General features: G+C 48.8%; 2 protein-coding genes across 2 annotated transcripts; one reads left to right on the forward strand and one right to left on the reverse strand.

Moving 5' to 3' along the window:
- Nucleotides 1-5,265: 5,265 nt before the first annotated feature.
- On the reverse strand, nucleotides 5,266-8,313 carry lag3 (lymphocyte activating 3; the record flags this gene model as incomplete). Its single annotated transcript, XM_084444616.1, has 8 exons — nucleotides 5,266-5,370; nucleotides 5,657-5,778; nucleotides 5,882-6,139; nucleotides 6,299-6,607; nucleotides 6,797-7,090; nucleotides 7,670-7,875; nucleotides 7,970-8,087; nucleotides 8,238-8,313. The coding sequence occupies 8 exons, from the start codon at nucleotides 8,311-8,313 to the stop codon at nucleotides 5,266-5,268; spliced, it is 1,488 nt and encodes a 495-aa protein (XP_084300742.1).
- Nucleotides 8,314-12,418: 4,105 nt separating this feature from the next.
- Nucleotides 12,419-14,735, forward strand: LOC311314277 (calcium homeostasis modulator protein 6-like; the record flags this gene model as incomplete). Its single annotated transcript, XM_084444617.1, has 2 exons — nucleotides 12,419-12,955; nucleotides 14,295-14,735. The coding sequence occupies 2 exons, from the start codon at nucleotides 12,419-12,421 to the stop codon at nucleotides 14,733-14,735; spliced, it is 978 nt and encodes a 325-aa protein (XP_084300743.1).
- Nucleotides 14,736-16,604: the final 1,869 nt, after the last annotated feature.

Below are 16,604 nucleotides of genomic sequence, written 5' to 3' on the forward strand. Positions count from 1 at the left end.
CGACTCGCTGCGTGTGAAGGACGAGGAGCTGGCCCTCACCCTCTCCGCCCAGCGGCTCCACGGCTACGACGTGACGGAAGGAACGAACGAGGAAACAGATAAGGTCAAATAGAACACATTAGAATTCTCTGGAAACGGAAGGCAGAAGAGGACATGGTGCACTTAGGCCTGAGCATGTGAGAGTACCGTGTGGTGTGATTCAGGCTGTCATGTGATACGGTCAATCACTGGTCACTGTTGATTGTATTTCACAGCTCGTCCGAGAAACCTGCAGATTTGATTTGATGTGCCCGATCAGAGGGGCGGGGCCTGAGGTCGTACGCAAGCTGCTATTGGAGGAGACCTTGAAGATCAGGGGAAGGAAGGACAGCAAGGTGAGTCACGGCTGTGTAGGCCTACCTTAACTTCATAGTTTGTCGTAGGTCATAGGTCATAGGTCATCATACCGGTAGGTACTCCCCAGTGCAGAGGTTGATGGCTGCTGACCCCGCCCTGTGTTGTCTGGTTCAGTTGGAGGTTGTGGCCCTGCTTTTCTCTGACGTGCTGTTGGTAACCAAGGTCCAGAAGAAGGCGGAGAAACTGAAGGTAGTGCGCCCCCCTCTGGCCCTGGACAGAACTCGTGGTGTCGCGTTGAAAGATGGCTGTGAGTAGAGTCCGCTACCCGTTATATCAACTCTCTAATTCAGTCCAGAACAATTAGGCTGTAGCTAATATTGACCTTGAGATCTTCTCTCCGTACACTGCTTTATCACCCCCAACCCCTCTCTCTCTCTCTCTCTCACCCTTTCTCTCTCTCTCCCTTTCTCTTTCTCTCTCTCTCTCTCCCCCCCCCCCCTCTCTCTCTCTCCCTCTCCTTCTCTCTCTCTCTCTTTCTCTCCCCCCCTCTCTCTCTTTCTCCCTCTCTCTCCCTCTCTCTCTCCCTCTCTCTCTCTCCCCCCCTCTCTCTCTTTCTCCCTCTCTCTCCCTCTCTCTCTCCCTCTCTCTCTCTCTCCCTGTCTCTCTCCCTCTCTCTCTCTCTGTCAGGCTCGTTCGTCCTGGTGGAGGTCAGTGATCTTGGTTGTGCGGTCAACGTGTACTCCTTCTCTGCCTCCAGCCCAGAGAGCTGCTGTTCCTGGCTCTCCACCATCCAGCAGGCGCAAGTAAACACAGCACTTTATCTCTGAACCCCATACTCACCTGAGAAATGTGTGAAATTATAATAATATAGCAATATGTATATACTTTACAAACATGTCTGATGCTAATTCTCCAATTAGATTTACTAAAAGTAAGCTGAATGGTCCAAACAGTCGACTCAGAAAGATAATACATTGACATTTATTACCTTTTAAAACTCGCGCCCCCGGGACGCAGCATTCAGTCGAAGTGCGCATGCGCAACGTTGTGCTTAAACAACACAGTAGTAGCTAACTATTCCGGCGTCTATGGATATCATGCGTTTTTAGCTCATTGATATCATGGCAGAGGTGAGAAAACATCACGGAGGAAGCCAGAAAAAGAAAAAGACAATCTGATAACTTTACGACATTACGACAGTGCACTACTCGCAGAGACTGTGGGGGCGCAGTTCCAAGAAAACCAGAGAAAACGCTATGTATTGCTTTAAAGTAGTGAGTTTTGGATAATTGAAACAACTGTTCATTAAATTAACCTAATGTCTTGTTGATTGGCAGGAGACACTGAAGGTTTTGCGTACATCAGAGGTGAACAGACTAAGAAGACTGGAAGCCAATCAGAGACATCCACCGTTTGAGACCACTCCCCTTACGGAGTTTACTCCCCCCACAGAAAGCCAGATGGCCAATGAGAGCGCAGAAGAAAAGTCTGTTGACCAATTAGAGCTTGTGACCTCTGTGGAGGTTAAACCTGTTACCATCCAATCAGTGAATGGGAAAATATCAGCCATGGCTGAAGAGGCGGAGCTTGAACATCAGGTCACTTGGTTACCGGGCCGACAACGCAAGCTCAGTGACACTCACAGCCATTCAGTGCACGGGGACTTTGCTGGTTGGCCAAAGAAAAATGGACAAAGGGTCGAGGCCATGGATGAAACGGTAAGGTCAGAGGTCAGATGGTACGGAGGCAGCGGCCAGTGGGAGGAGGAGTATGGGATTGAGTTCCAGGGGATAAATGAACGAAGGGTGACCTGGAACCACTACCCACAATCTACGAATTCTGACCCCAGTGACAGCTTCCTCTCAAACCCAGTCACGGCAGGCGCCGTGCCCAAAGCGACGCACTCTCTGATCGAATACCCTGACATAGATTACCCACAAAGCCACGCTCCTCACAGTGAGAACCACCCAGGGGGTTCCAGGGCTCAGTCAGAGTCACGGGGGGTACGGGGTACAGGAAGTAGATCGGAGAGAGACTCCTGGTACAGCCAATCAGGAGAGGAGGAGGCGCTGACAGAATCTTGGAGGTTCTCTCGCAAGTTGAGGTCTCCACGGTTACAGAGGAGGCGGCCCATCAACGGTCAGCAGAACGCATTACCTCAGATGACCCGTAGGGGGTCGGAGTCAGCCGTCTCCTCAGAGCTAGCCCGGTCCGCGCCCCACACACACTCGGACTCCGACTGCCACCAGAGGCTCAGAGGCCAGAGCTCTGACCCACACCTGGTGCTCCGACTGGGGTCCTTGAAGCTGAACCGAGGGGCGTTCTGGACCGTGCCTGGAGAGAGGTCCTCCCCAGAGCCCCACACGTTCTCTGAGCCAGGGTTGCCCAAAGAGACACCCAATCAAAACCCCCATAAGAAGCCCAGGGCGAGGACGCAGAGGAGCGTGTCCAACCCCGACATCGTGGTGCCGGACTCGCTGCTGACCGGCAGGCTGTCCAGACTGGCCGTCCCCCCCTCCCCCCCGCCCGGCCCCCAGCCACGGCCACACCCCTCCCCCCTGGAGGGCCTCCTGGAGAGGGCCAGGGAGAGGAGGAGGGCCGGAGGGAGGCGGGGGGGGGCAGGGAGGACACACCCCCCGCCCGCTCCTCCTCCCTCGCTCCCCACCGCGCCGACCCAGTCCCCCGCCGAGGGGCGGGAGGGGGCGGAGCCGATCGGACGCAGTGACGCCGCCGCCGTTAGTGACGGATGGCGGGAAGACAGGGTGGACGGGGACGAGGACGAGACCGGGGACGAGGACGAGATCGGGGAAGGGTGAGCTGAGTCTTGCGTTGTGATTGGATGAAGGGGAGACATGTATGTGTTCACTCAGCTCTTCTCCCAGCAGGAAGTGTGTGTCTTGTGGAAAGTTCTAGTTCCTGTATCTGCACTATTGAGATGACGGCTCGGGAAGAAGTGGGTGGGTGTTGGCCGGTGTTATTGCACCATGGAACTAACGCGGTTTCATTCTGCCATGTCATCCCTCTACTCACTCTGAATAGAAAAACCAGTAGTTTCCACTTTGAATAACATAGAGCATGGGTAGCCAAACTCCATCAATGTGGGCCTCCCACAGTGACACACCCGCACCCCCCAACCCCCCGAATTTGTCCATTTTGCAAGGCAGCGTTAGCTAGCCCATAACGTTACACAGCTAAGTTAGCTTGGTGGCACCTGCTGCTAGTTAACGTTATAACGTTTTCCCACAATACATTCATACCTTCAGGGGGAGCCTCTCTCTGCACTATCCACACATTTAGTATACATCTCTCCCATTATTTATTTAGATTTTCTGACCCTTAAAATCATGTTTCATTCATAAAAACCATAGAAAAATAAAAAATGTTTTCCTTTTTTTTTCTAACCATCCCTCTGCGCCTCCCCTGAATTTCTTTGGGGCCCCCCAGGGGAGGCCCGCCTCACAGTTTGGGAATGCCTGACATAGAGTATATTTTCTTGTGGGTTGCTTGGCCAAATTAATCTCCTCTTACCAAAACATTTTCTCTATGATCAACCTCTCTCTCTCTCTCTGTTGTAGGCCTGTCTTGGCTGATGGTGCGAGCGTGGACTGGCATGGCTGGTGCTTTGATGACTGTGAGGTCATGGGTTACCTGGGCCCAGAGGTCAGAGGTGCTGGGGACGAGGGGCTGTTGGAGGGGATCCAGCGAACTCTGACCTTACGAGACTTGGCTGAGCAGGAGGAGGGAGAATGTAGCCAGGTGTAGTCACACACAACCCCCGTAGACACACACCCAACCACTCACACACACACATACACACACACACACACCCACAATCTCTCACACACACACACACACACACACACACACACAACCACTCACATACACACACACACACACACAACCACTCAGACACACACACACAACCACTCACACACACACACACACACACACACACAAAACCACTCACACACACACACACAACCCCCTCAGACACACACACACAACCACTCACACACACAACCACTCACACACACACACACACACACAACCCCCGCAGACAGACACACAACCCCCTGAACACACACAACCTCCTCGGACACACACAACCTCCACAGACACACACAACGTTAACCGTTAAGATGTTATATGCAATATGAAGTTCATACAGCGATTGTCAGCTGTGATTGGTCAGGCTGCAGACATCTCCGCTTGTGTCAGAGTCTAGTTGAGGGTCTTTGTTAGACAAGTGTGTTGTGATTGGACGTCAGAACCGCTGGGTTTTGGTGGTAGTGTTCTCTAGTGTTCTCTAATGTTCTCTAGTGTTCTCTAGAGTTCTCTAGTGTTCTCTAGCGTTCTCTAGTGTTCTCTAAAGTTCTCTAGGGTTCTCTAGGATTCTCTACAGTTCTCTAGTGTTCTCTAGGGTTCTCTAGCGTTCTCTAGGGTTATCTAGTCTGCTTTCTTAAGGGCCAACTCTTGTGTTAAGATGCCCAACCATAGTTAGACAGAAATCATGCACCATGTTAATTTGTAAGATAGTGTATAATCCCTCTCTGATAGGACATCATGTACCGTACTACTGTGTACTAAATACTATGATGTTCATTTGAACTTAATGTTAATATTTATGAGGATTCTGATTCATTTCACTTGAAAGGTTCAGATTGTACATATTGTAATAAAGAGATTAAAAGGACTGGAGTAAACAGGTTTATTATTTTATTCTCAGAAATCACTTACTGTACAAACACATAACAGAAATATTGTCTAATATGTGGTAAATTACTATTAAAATGGTAAGGCATAGATATATACATGACATATAATAAAGTTCTTAGTAGGAAATAATACATTGCTACAAATGTCCGCTCTGAGTTAATGTATAATAAACACACACACACACACACACCCACACACCCACACCCTCAGATTTCAGATGTCATCCTCTTTCACTCTCTTCCTCTCCCTGTTCTCTCTCTCCTGGGACTGAGAGTGAGCGATGGTTTCCAGGGCAGGGAAGAGCAGCATCCTCTTCCTCTGCAGACACACACACACACACACACACACACACACACACACACACACACACTGTAAACCCACTGAACAGCGTACCATCAAACTAAGGACAGATCATCACCAGTGGAGATAAGACTCCACATTTTATTTCATTTATTTCCATAGGGACAGATACACACACAAGTTAGAACAAGAATGTTAAAACAAGTGAGGTCATACACCACAGCATCTATAGCCCAGGGATGGTTTGCAATGCCCGTCCCTAGATGTAACCAACACACACACACACACGGACAGTTAAACTTACTCTTTGGTAATTCTTGCACATCTGGACCAGGACGAGCAGCAGCAGCAGCAGCAGGAAGCTGAGTCCCGCCACGCTGGCCACGTCGCTGGAGGAAGTCCCTGTCTCATCCCCCGTCACGCCGCCTGGAAACCACAACACACCCCGTTCAGGACGTTCATTTTACCATCTGCTGCTATCTGCTTGAAAATTCACAAGTAAATTGGCAAAAGTAGATAACTAACTCACTCATCGGATGTAGTTGGTATGTCACATTTCCCAGAATCCCTTGCTTCCCATAAAATCGGCATGCCCATTCGCCAGAGGTCTTTTCTGTCGCTGTGGCGACCTGCAGAACCTTCCCCTTCTGGGCGGGGCTCACTGATCGGGTGCCGTTGAGGTCGTAGGTCAGCTGGACCCACTCGTAGTCTGTGACCTCGCTGGCGTCGCTGAGGTGACAGGTAAGTGTCACCGCGGGGCCCCTGGTCGACGCTGCGCTGCTGAGCACTTAGAAGGAGAGAGGACGGAAAGAGAGAGGGCTCAAAACTCAAAGGCACGGTAGAGAGAGGAAGAGATCGTTCAAAAAACCTATCGCTTTTTAAAAATTGATAACAGTGCTGGCGTTTCCTCGTCTTCTAAACTCCAGCAGGGCATCACGCTGCTTACCTCGAGCTGTGACCAGCTGCAGGTCTCTGACCACCCTGGTCCCCTCAACGGTCCCGGAGCACCTGTACCTGCCCCCGTCCCCCTGCCCCACCTCGGGCACGCCCAGCGAGCGGTCCCAGGGGGCCCGGGAGCCCAGGGAGGACAGGTTGAAGGAAGGGGGGGTGGAGAGAGCAGAGCCAGAGTCTCCACTAAGCCTCTCCCACCGCAGTTCGGACGGGGTCAGGTCAGAGGAGAAGACACAGGGCAGCGTGACGACTGACCCCACCGCTGCGTACACCCTGCTACCGTCACTGGACGGCCGGACGATACCTGAGAGAGAGGGAGAGAGAGGGAGAGAGAGAGAGAGGGAGAAAGAGAGAGGGAGAGAGAGAGAGAGGGAGAGAGAGGGAGAGGCAGGCAGGGGAGAGAGGGAAGGAGAAGGAAGGAGTTAACTAAATGTCCACTTTATTTAGGTTTCCACAGTGTTCCAGTACTGGACAGCTGCATCAGTCCTATCACCTTTCCAGGTCAGGGTCTGCGTGGCCTTGCCCTCTTTCTTCCCCTCTTCACCCCGGACGCCGTGACGCACGGCGCAGGTCCAGTCTCCCATCATGCTTTGCGTGAGCCTCCCCTTCAAAGCGTGCTGAGAGACGAGTCCTCCACTGGTGGTCAACACCTTATAGAGGAGGTCCTGGTTCTGCCAGGGTCGTCCGTTCTGAGTCCAGCTCAGCGTAGCGTCCGTCGGCCAGGGGGTCACAGCGCAGGAGATGGTCACCGTTTTGCCCACCACTTGGGCCGGTGGGGAGATGGACACTGTCCAGTAAAGATAGAGCGCTGGTTGAGACTTCTGTCACGTTACAGACGCCATTTTCAGCGTTACGAACCACAACTTCAAATGTGTACAGTCAATCACAACGGATCAACCCGACAGAAGACGTCCTCGGTGTTGACAACTGAAGAAATGTATGTTCACAGATAGGGATGTTAATAGTTAATCGACTATTGATTAATTGGCGATAAGAATTTTGTCAAGTAAGATTTGGTTACTTGATTAATTGCTTGTTAATGGAACAGAATTTTTTTTGGGGGAACGAACGTTATCAACGGGAGTTGCGTGAAATGTAATCATGATTTAGGGTCTGACTGTACATGAGGGCGCCCCGCCATGTAGTGAAGACTAATTGGGATGCCGGGAAATTTCAACGACACAGCGGAAGAAAGACACAAAAATGAAGCGAGCAAAGCGCAGTCCAGCGTGGGACGTTCTTATCAATTAATGGACTATCGTTTGTTGAGGTTAACAGTTATCGATTAATGAAATTCCTTGAAATTTGCAACCCTAGTTCACAGTGTTTCACCACTTCTGTCTCCGACGTCTCTCTGGGCTCTCACCTCTGATGACCCTGAGGAGGACCTTACGGACTCTGGGTGCCCCGCGGTCCGTCAGCACGCACGTGTACTCGCCCGCGTCCCTCTCCGTCACCTCCTTTATGTGCAGGCTGTAGTTGTCCACCTCCGAATGGGGACATCGGACGCGCTGCCTGGAGGCTGCGGCCCGGAACTCCAGACCACTCCCCTCCCTCCTCCACACGGTGCTGCTGGGGTGCGAGAGAGAGACGGAGGCAAGGGCATGAGAGAAGGGAGGAGAAGGAAGGAGAAGGAAGGAGAAGGAAGGAGAAGGAAGGGTCTTACCCTCGGTTGTTGCTCCAGTAGATAGTGGCTGCTATGGAGGAGTGAGGGCGAATCACGCAGGGTAAGACGGCCTCGGCCCCGGCCTCCACAAACACCTCCGAGGTCTCACACCCAGCCCCTGCCCAAACACACGTTTACAAACCTATCACATCATCATCTGAGGGATTCAGTCTGAATTAAATAACATTTTGGCAAATAGATTTTTTTTTTGTATTATTTAATATGACTGATCTTGAAAATGGGAAGATATGAATACAGTTGGCCTTACCTGTCACTAAAAATTTAATTCCAAACCAGATGAGATTTTGCCACATGATCTCCATCACTATGGAGTTTCTTGCCATTATTGATGTTTTTACAAAATCTGTCCACAAAAAAAACTGTCAGCTAACTTTCTCTCTCTATCCTGTGATGTGATGTTGATATCTGCTAATCTTTCTGTGATGTCTTGTCAGTAGTGTGGGTTTCTGTGAACAGGCGTTGGTTATATATGGGACCGTGGGTGACAGTGGGGAGGTGGCCAGCGTCATAGCCAGGTAGTCTCTCTCTCTTTGTAGTCACGTGACTTCACTCGCGAGGCAATCTGTCACGCGGAGTCTCTCTCACTGACGCAAAATGGAAACTGTAAGACAGAGACACAAACAGGGAGCCCCACTCTCGCCCACGGGGAGGGGACCACCCCCCCTCTCTTCCTCCCTCTCTTCCTCCCTCTGCAGCTGAATAACTTTGAATAATGTGTCTGAACTGTAGCTAATTCCTGGGGTTGACAAAATACAAGGATTTAAATGAACATTACTAGACATGTATTATGCACATTTACATAGAGCCACAATAGAACTAAAATATGGTTCACATTAATACAGGCACTTACTGTACATAGGCACTGTACGATACACAGAAAAGGATGCTTAGTGTTAATCACAGGAAAATACTGCAAAGCAGTTAGCTTCCCTCAAATGAAGGAAACACATTCACAGCCAAACCACTGTCTCTTCCTCCCTCTCTGCCTGTAGCACACAGGTCTCAGTCTAATCTCACAGCTCTGCCCTCATCAGCATAGAAGAACAGGGCGATTCCTGTAAGTCCCTCTGACAGCGAGTGACTCACCTTCTTCTCCACATCTGCCTGGGTCCTGCGGAGGCTCAGCATCTGTCTCAACAATGCAACAAGCACCCTGACTCTAGAACCACAACAAGTACCCTGATTCTAGAACCACAACAAGCACCCTGATTCTAGAACCACAAATGTCTCATTATTTTGAGGTTCTTGGGTAGATAGATAGATAGATAGATAGATAGATAGATAGATAGATAGATAGATAGATAGATAGATAGATAGATAGATAGATAGATAGATAGATAGATAGATAGATAGATAGATAGATAGATAGATAGATAGATAGATAGATAGGCCTACTGTGCTGTTGATACAGTAGACTGATGGAATGGAAACTGTGTAGGTGGTTGTTTATGTTCTTTAATTTTTCAATCTGCCATGATACTCGGTTCTGTGCTAGATTCTATCATTTCTTACCTCATCCATCAACATTGCTCCCCCCACACTTTGTATGACGAACACGGCTTTAACATGAAACTGCTGAACCCACAGCTTGTGTATTTGGCCCAGATAGGGTGCCATAGAGACCACAACGCCTCCCCGACTCTGCTGTTCTCTCATCCTCCCTCCCTCCCTCCCTCCCCTCTTCCCTCCCTCCCTCGCTCCCTTCCTCTCTTTCTTTCTGTGGGAGGGGGGGGGGCACGTGTGAATCACCTGCTAGAGTATGAAGTGGTCTTTCCTCCAGCTAATAGGTGGTCATGAATGGAAGCCGAAAAAAAAGAACCCCTCGGCACGGAAACAATAATTCATGAAGGATGGAAAGCAGAGGTATGTTAATGATGGCGAAGTCGGAAAATATTCAGACAAGACAGATTCAGTAGAGTTTCTGTTGAGGAAGCCACAGTCATTTGTCCCTATTCCTCTTCTGTCACGCCTGCCTCTGCAGTCTAACTCACAAAAGTGAGTACAAACCTCACATTCTTGCAAATATTTTATTATATATTCTCATGGGACAACCTTATTGAAATGAGACTTTGATATAACTTAAAGTAGTGAGTGTACAGCTTGTATAGCAGTAGAGATTTACTGTCCTCTGAAGATAACTCAACACACAGCCATTAATGTCCACACAGCTGGCAACAAAAGTGAGTACACCTCACAGTGAAAATGTCCAAATTGTGCCCAATTGTGTCATTTTCCCTCCCTGGTGTCATGTGACTCTTTGTGTTAAAATGTGTCAGGTGTGAATGGGGAGCAGGGCTGTTAAATTTGGTGTTTTCTCTCTCATACTCTCTCATACTGGTCACTGGACGTTCAACATGGCGCCTCATGGCAAAGAACTCTCTGAGGATCTGAAAAAAGGAATTGTTGCTCTTCATAAAGATGGCCTAGGCTATAGGAAGATTGCCAACTCCATGAAACTGAGTTGCAACACGGTGTTCAAGATCAGACAGCGGTTTACCAGGACAGGTTCCACTCGGAACAGGCCTCGCCATGGTCGACCAAAGAAGCTGAGTCCACGTGTTCAGTGTCGTATCCAGAGGTTGGCTGCAAAACACAGAGTTGTGAGTGCTGCCAGCATTGCTGCAGAGGTTGAAGAAGTGGGGGGTCAGCCTGTCCATGCTCAGACCATACGCCGCACACTGCATCAAATCGCTCTGCATGCATGGCAGGGCCTGGCTACACGACATTGAGTTGGCCATCTGATGAGATACGAAAGGAGGAGGTCTGCATGGCCGTCGTCCCAGAAGGAAGCCTCTTCTGAAGCTGATGCATAAAAAAGCCCGCAAACAGTTTGCTGAAGACAAGCAGTCTAAGAACATGGATTCCTGGAACCACGTCCTGTGGTCTGATGAGACCAAGATGAACTTATTTGGCTCAGATGATGTCAAGCATGTGTGGCGGCATCCTGGTGAGGAATACAAAGACAACTGTGTCTTGCCTACAGTCAAGCATGGTGGTGCTAGCGTCATGGTCTGGCGCTGCATGAGTGCTGCCGACACTGGAGAGCTGCAGTTCATTGAGGGAAACATGAATTCCAAAATGTACTGTGACATTTTGAAGCAGAGCATGATCCCCTCCTTTCTGAAACTGGGCCGCAGGGCAGTTTTCCAACACGATAACGACCCCAAACACACCTCCAAGATGCCCACTGCCTTGCTAAAGAAGCTGAAGGTAAAGGTGATGGACTGGCCAAGTATGTCTCCAGACCTAAACCCAATTGAGCACCTTTGGGGCATCCTCAAGCGGAAGGTGCAGGGGCGCAAGGTGTCTAACATCCACCAGCTCTGTGATGTCATTATGGAGGAGTGGAAAAGGATTCCAGTAGCCTCCTGTGCAGCTCTGGTGAATTCCATGTCCAAGAGGGTTAAGGCAGTGCTGGATAATAACGGTGGTCACACAAAATATTGAAACTTTGGGCCCCGTGTCCGAGGAAGGGGGGCAAGAGCTCAGCTGATGCAAAGAACAGCTGACACATTGACCATTTAGAACATCAGTTGACCGTTTGTGACCATGTTTATATCCCTTGTATGCAAATTTGTTTGTCATGTGAGACCTGGCCTGAAGCCAGGACATATAAACTCGGCCCCTCCCTGTGAACCTTAGTAGTTGCCTTAGTTCTGGCCCTGTTAGGCATGCTCAATAAATTGACGATTCGAAGTTTCTGGCCTCCTTGAAGTTCTGTTCCACAAGAAGATGATGCATTCGAAATACACTGCATAGGCAAGGCTAGTTTTTCTAACCCGGCCTCTTCACTATTTTCACACGAATGTGGTCCTGGATGCACACAGCGCCATCTAGTGAGAAAATTGTTCAACAGGGGCACCTGGTGAGTTTATCAGTCGTTAAATGGCCCTGGCAGCTAGAGTGTGATGGGGAGGGGGGGGGGGGGTGCTTCTGTCCGCTACTGCTACTCATGTAAAGTGATGGAGGATAACTTTGATCAAATAGAAGGTTGTTCACAATGGACAATTTAGTAGATTAGCCTCATTGGCACCATCCGTGAAGGTGTTACGCGCGTAATGGTGTCAGCTCTTTACGCGCGCATTTCAAACATGTTTGGACTTTTAGTTGGATAGGATCGACCATCGGCGTACCCATTTTTATTGCATATTGCACAGTGTGAACAACGAGGTTGGCGTGGAGGGCACTACGTGCCGCGCCCCCATTGTGGTCCAGAAATAAACTGCATGGCATCTTCAGAACTTTGGCTGATAAAGAGAGTCGGCTGTGACTCTGAGTTAGGGCCTCACCATCCGCCCACAGGACAGGATACCAAAAACACAAAACAAAAAAGGGAAGTGAAAGTGGGCTATCACACTTCAATGAATGCCTTCGCACGGAGTGAGTGGCTGAGATTTTCTACGGAGTGAGTGACTGAGCGGCCGAGAGATGAGTGCATTTAAAACGTTTCTCAATATTGCTCAAAAACAGCAGACAAGCTTGTGTTTCAGTTTAGTGACATTGCTCACTGCTGGCGGGGAGCAGATCTTTTCGACTGCGGTGTTCCACTGTCCGTGCAGCGAGTTTAACTTCAGTTATGGCATGGTCTTCCTCATAGTGCCTGCCTGGGCACTGCTGAGTTTAGGCATCATCATCAGCAATAAGACCTGGAAGATGTTTACAGGATTCTGTATTACCAGCTCCACATGTCGCTTGAAAAAGTTTTGCGCGTTTGGGATGGCCCTCTTTCAGATCACCTCGACCGCACTAGTCGCACCTGTCAGTTGGATTGCAGTCGCATTGCTTAACGGCAAATACTATGAATGTGCCATGACCGGCGTGAACAGGACGATTTTTCCCTATGACCTGTGCAGCGGAAAGGCTCTCACGTGCCAGGAGGAGCTTCATAAGTTCCCCTGCAAGAGAGGCACCGTTCCGAAGACAGACATGGATGAGGTGCTGTCAACGATTAACGCCGAGTCGCAGGTGAGGAAAATATTCAAATCTGGTGTCAGGGAGCTCATTAATTTCTCATTAACTATATATTTATAGGTTACAGATTCTGTTGGTGATTTATTTATTGTTTTAAATACAAAATTGAGACGCCTTAAGGGAACTCTCGTTGATTTAACGGAGCCTATCGTCATAGTTGGCCTGGGCTGAGTTCAATCAGACCCAGAAGCTCTCGCTGCGGCGATGGTGTTCGTGGACACCAATGAGAAGACTCTTGGATTTCATGCGCGTAGCAAAACGGTGCGGAAGGTTTTGAGATTGAACTTAACCCTGCAGTCAATTGTTCCAAAGCAGAACTGACCACTTAGAAATGAGAAGTTGCCTGATTCCATTGTTATGAAATATCTGTATGATGTAACTGTATGCCACTGTCATCCGTGTCACGTGTAGACCATGGACGTTATATCAGGGCACAGACCTTCCTCGTGTGTAAGGGGTGCCCGAGTATAATGATGATATGAATGATTTCAGGTCAAGAAATAAGGATTGTTATGGAATTGGATGTCAGGGTGGCTCTATCAAGTGAACTGCTCTCTCTCTCTCTCTTCTACTCTTTCTTATTTCTCTATCTCTCTCTGTCCTACTCCATCTCTCTCTCTCTCTCTCTCTCTCTCTCAATTTCTTGATTCTTTCTTGATCGTTCTTGTAATTACGTATAGAGCCCTACACGGTCAGGCACCTGTATATTTGTCTGATCTGCTCCATGCACACATGCTCCCAGCAGGTCACTGAGGTCTGCTGACCAAGCTCTGTTGGCCGTCCTTCACACCAGGCTTAAAGGGCAATGCTCGTTTTTACAACCTGGACCTTATTAACGACATATTATAAGAAGTTTGACTCACCGAGATCACTTTGGTGTAGTTCGGAGGCCTGTAGAAGAAATTTAAAATCCATCGCGAGCCAGTATATCCATGTAATGACGGTGATTGGGGCACCGAGAATGCAGTTTCTCAAAATCCATTTTCGGCCGCTAAACGGTTGTTTTCATCAATCAGATTGAATGAATCGACAGTTGAGATTCCTCAACGCGAGCCATTGTTGTGGTTTTCAAACACGGGGTCTTTAGCCTCTGTAATATGATCTTTACACGCCTTTCCCCACTTGCTCCAGCACGCATGCGCACAGGCCAGCGCGCAGACTGGCTGTAGAATAAAATCTCCTACTTACTTACTTACTTTGCTAACTTACTCTCTCTCTCTCTCCCTCTCCCTCACACACACACACGCGCACACACACACACACACACACACACACACACACACACACACACACACACACATACATCAAACCCTATCTGATTTTGGGGTTTCAGGTCCTGGGCTGGATGCTGATTGCCTCCATCCTGTTATCCAGTCTCCTGCTGACCTGCGTGGCCAGGTGCAACTCCCCGGTCAGCTACATGCAACTGAAGTTCTGGCGGGCCTATGCCCAGCAGGAGAACGAGCTGCTGGACAGCTTCTCGGAGGACCACGCCAAAGAACTGGCCAAGAGGAACCTGAAGAGCTTCTTTCAGCAGGTGCCCCCGGAGTCCCTCCACACCCCGTCGAACCAGGCCTGGTGTAAGATCTCTAAATTCTACCACTTCAACACCCGGGACCAGTTCTACAGCATCCTGCACCAGTATGTGGATAAAATCCTGGGGAATGGGGGGGACAGGCAGACTCTGAGGGGGGGCTCTGTTATGTCAGCTGGACCAAGCGCAGACACTCCCGCGGTGCTGGCATTCATTGAGGAGGGCAAGATGGGACTGTGAACAGGCATGCAGACCTCTCACCCCCTTCCTCATCCTCTCATCGTCATCATTCATCCTCATTATTATCAAGTACTAGGCATGTAGACTCTTTCTCAGGTCTTTATATGGGCCTTTCCACCGGTTCTGATACCCCATCTATGCATTGTTTCTGGGCTTCCAGTCAACTCTACACCCTATATAGTGTATGAGCACCCAGACAATTCTTCACCTTATATGAGCACCTACCCTCAGGGATATGGCTCGTGTGAACAGATTCCTTCCTCCTGGATCATGTTAATACATTTTGTCCAAATAAAAGGGAAAGAGAGAAAGAGGGTCCGTGAGAGCAGAGAGAATAACAGTGAGAGCATCCCTATCCTGCCCGGTATGCATATTGTAACAGTTGAATATTGTCATGTGGTTTGTTCCTGTAAGTGTTTGGGTTGCGTGTGTGTAGGAGAGCTCCACCATTACGGTACTGTCAGACAAAGAAGTGTTCTAAGGTATATTATAAAACTGCATTTCATATCAAATAATTGATTGATTACATATTTCATATCAAATGATTTAAAGGGCACTGCACAAGCTAAATCAATTTTGTAATGTGTTTATCATATACATGTTGGTCTCTGATGGTCAAACAACCCAGTAGTTTGTTTATGGTCAGAACACTTTCTCCTGCCCTGGAAGCTCCACCCTTCAACAAGCCATTCGGATTTTCAGAGTTTTCAGCATTGTTACTGACGTTTTGGTGACGTAGATGGAGGAGCATTATCATAGTCCCGCCCAGGTCCCGCCCTAGCGGCCAGGTTTGCTTCTGCTTTTTTCCAGCCGAGTCGAGCGCGTCATATCAGGAATTATGCCGCATCGCTGGTCTGTTTTCGGCTGCAAAAATCCACACGTATCGCTACATCTTGTCCCAACTCTTTGTGAAGAAATTAGAATTAGAATTAAAATTCTGAGACCCCAGAAAACTATTTTAGGTAGGTAAAAACAGCAAATGCGGTGCCCTTTAATGAAACCACTTAAAGACCTCTCATCCCCTTCCTCACTGTCACCTCACCCTCTTGTCATCATCATTATCAAGCAGATCATATATTTTGATGTCAGAATGTAGTAAAATAATATCACATCATGTTATTCTATTTCTCTGTTGCCTTTTTTGTATAAAGCATTTGATAATTGTGACTCTACTTGATTGTTTACTGAAGTACCTGTCCACGTTTCCCAAATGTGTTTTGGAAAACACATTATAATGTTGCCCTGAAGGTTTCTTTCTCTACCCCTGTGAGGGGCCTGTATTTCCTTGTTACCCTGTCGAGTCTACCTGCGGTCAGATGAACAGGAAATGTCAGTAAGATAAGGTAAGATCAGGAAGTGAAGCTGCATCCCGTGTGCACTGAACATCACTCGTAGTTTGTGTGGTATTGGTGTTGGGTATCTACTTCAACTTTGGAGCGCAATTAGTTTTGCAGCAAGAATAGAATTACAGCAAGGACATGCATATAAAAATAACACACAAAGCATCCCATAAACCCCCCAACCTCCAAACCCCACCTCACGAGCCCGCAGACCGCACTCCAGCAACTCGGCGCGAGAGAAGCAAATTAAGGAGACGGACAACAGACAGGGAAGCAAGAGGAGGACAGAAGGCAGGGACAACCTAAAACGACATAACGTGGTTAGTCTGCAGGGGCACGGGACAAGGCATCCGCAACCACATTCTCCGTCCCCTTGATATGGCGAATGTCAAGAGCAAACCCCTGCAAAAACAAACACCAACGCATGAGTCTCTGGTTTGGGTTATTCATGGAATGTAAAAAGGTCAAAGGGTTATGATCGGTATAGACCACTAGGGGGACACCCGACCCAACATACACTTCAAAATGC

Source organism: Borostomias antarcticus (genome assembly GCF_949987555.1).
Source record: "Borostomias antarcticus genome assembly, chromosome: 10".
Lineage (NCBI taxonomy): Eukaryota > Metazoa > Chordata > Actinopteri > Stomiiformes > Stomiidae > Borostomias > Borostomias antarcticus.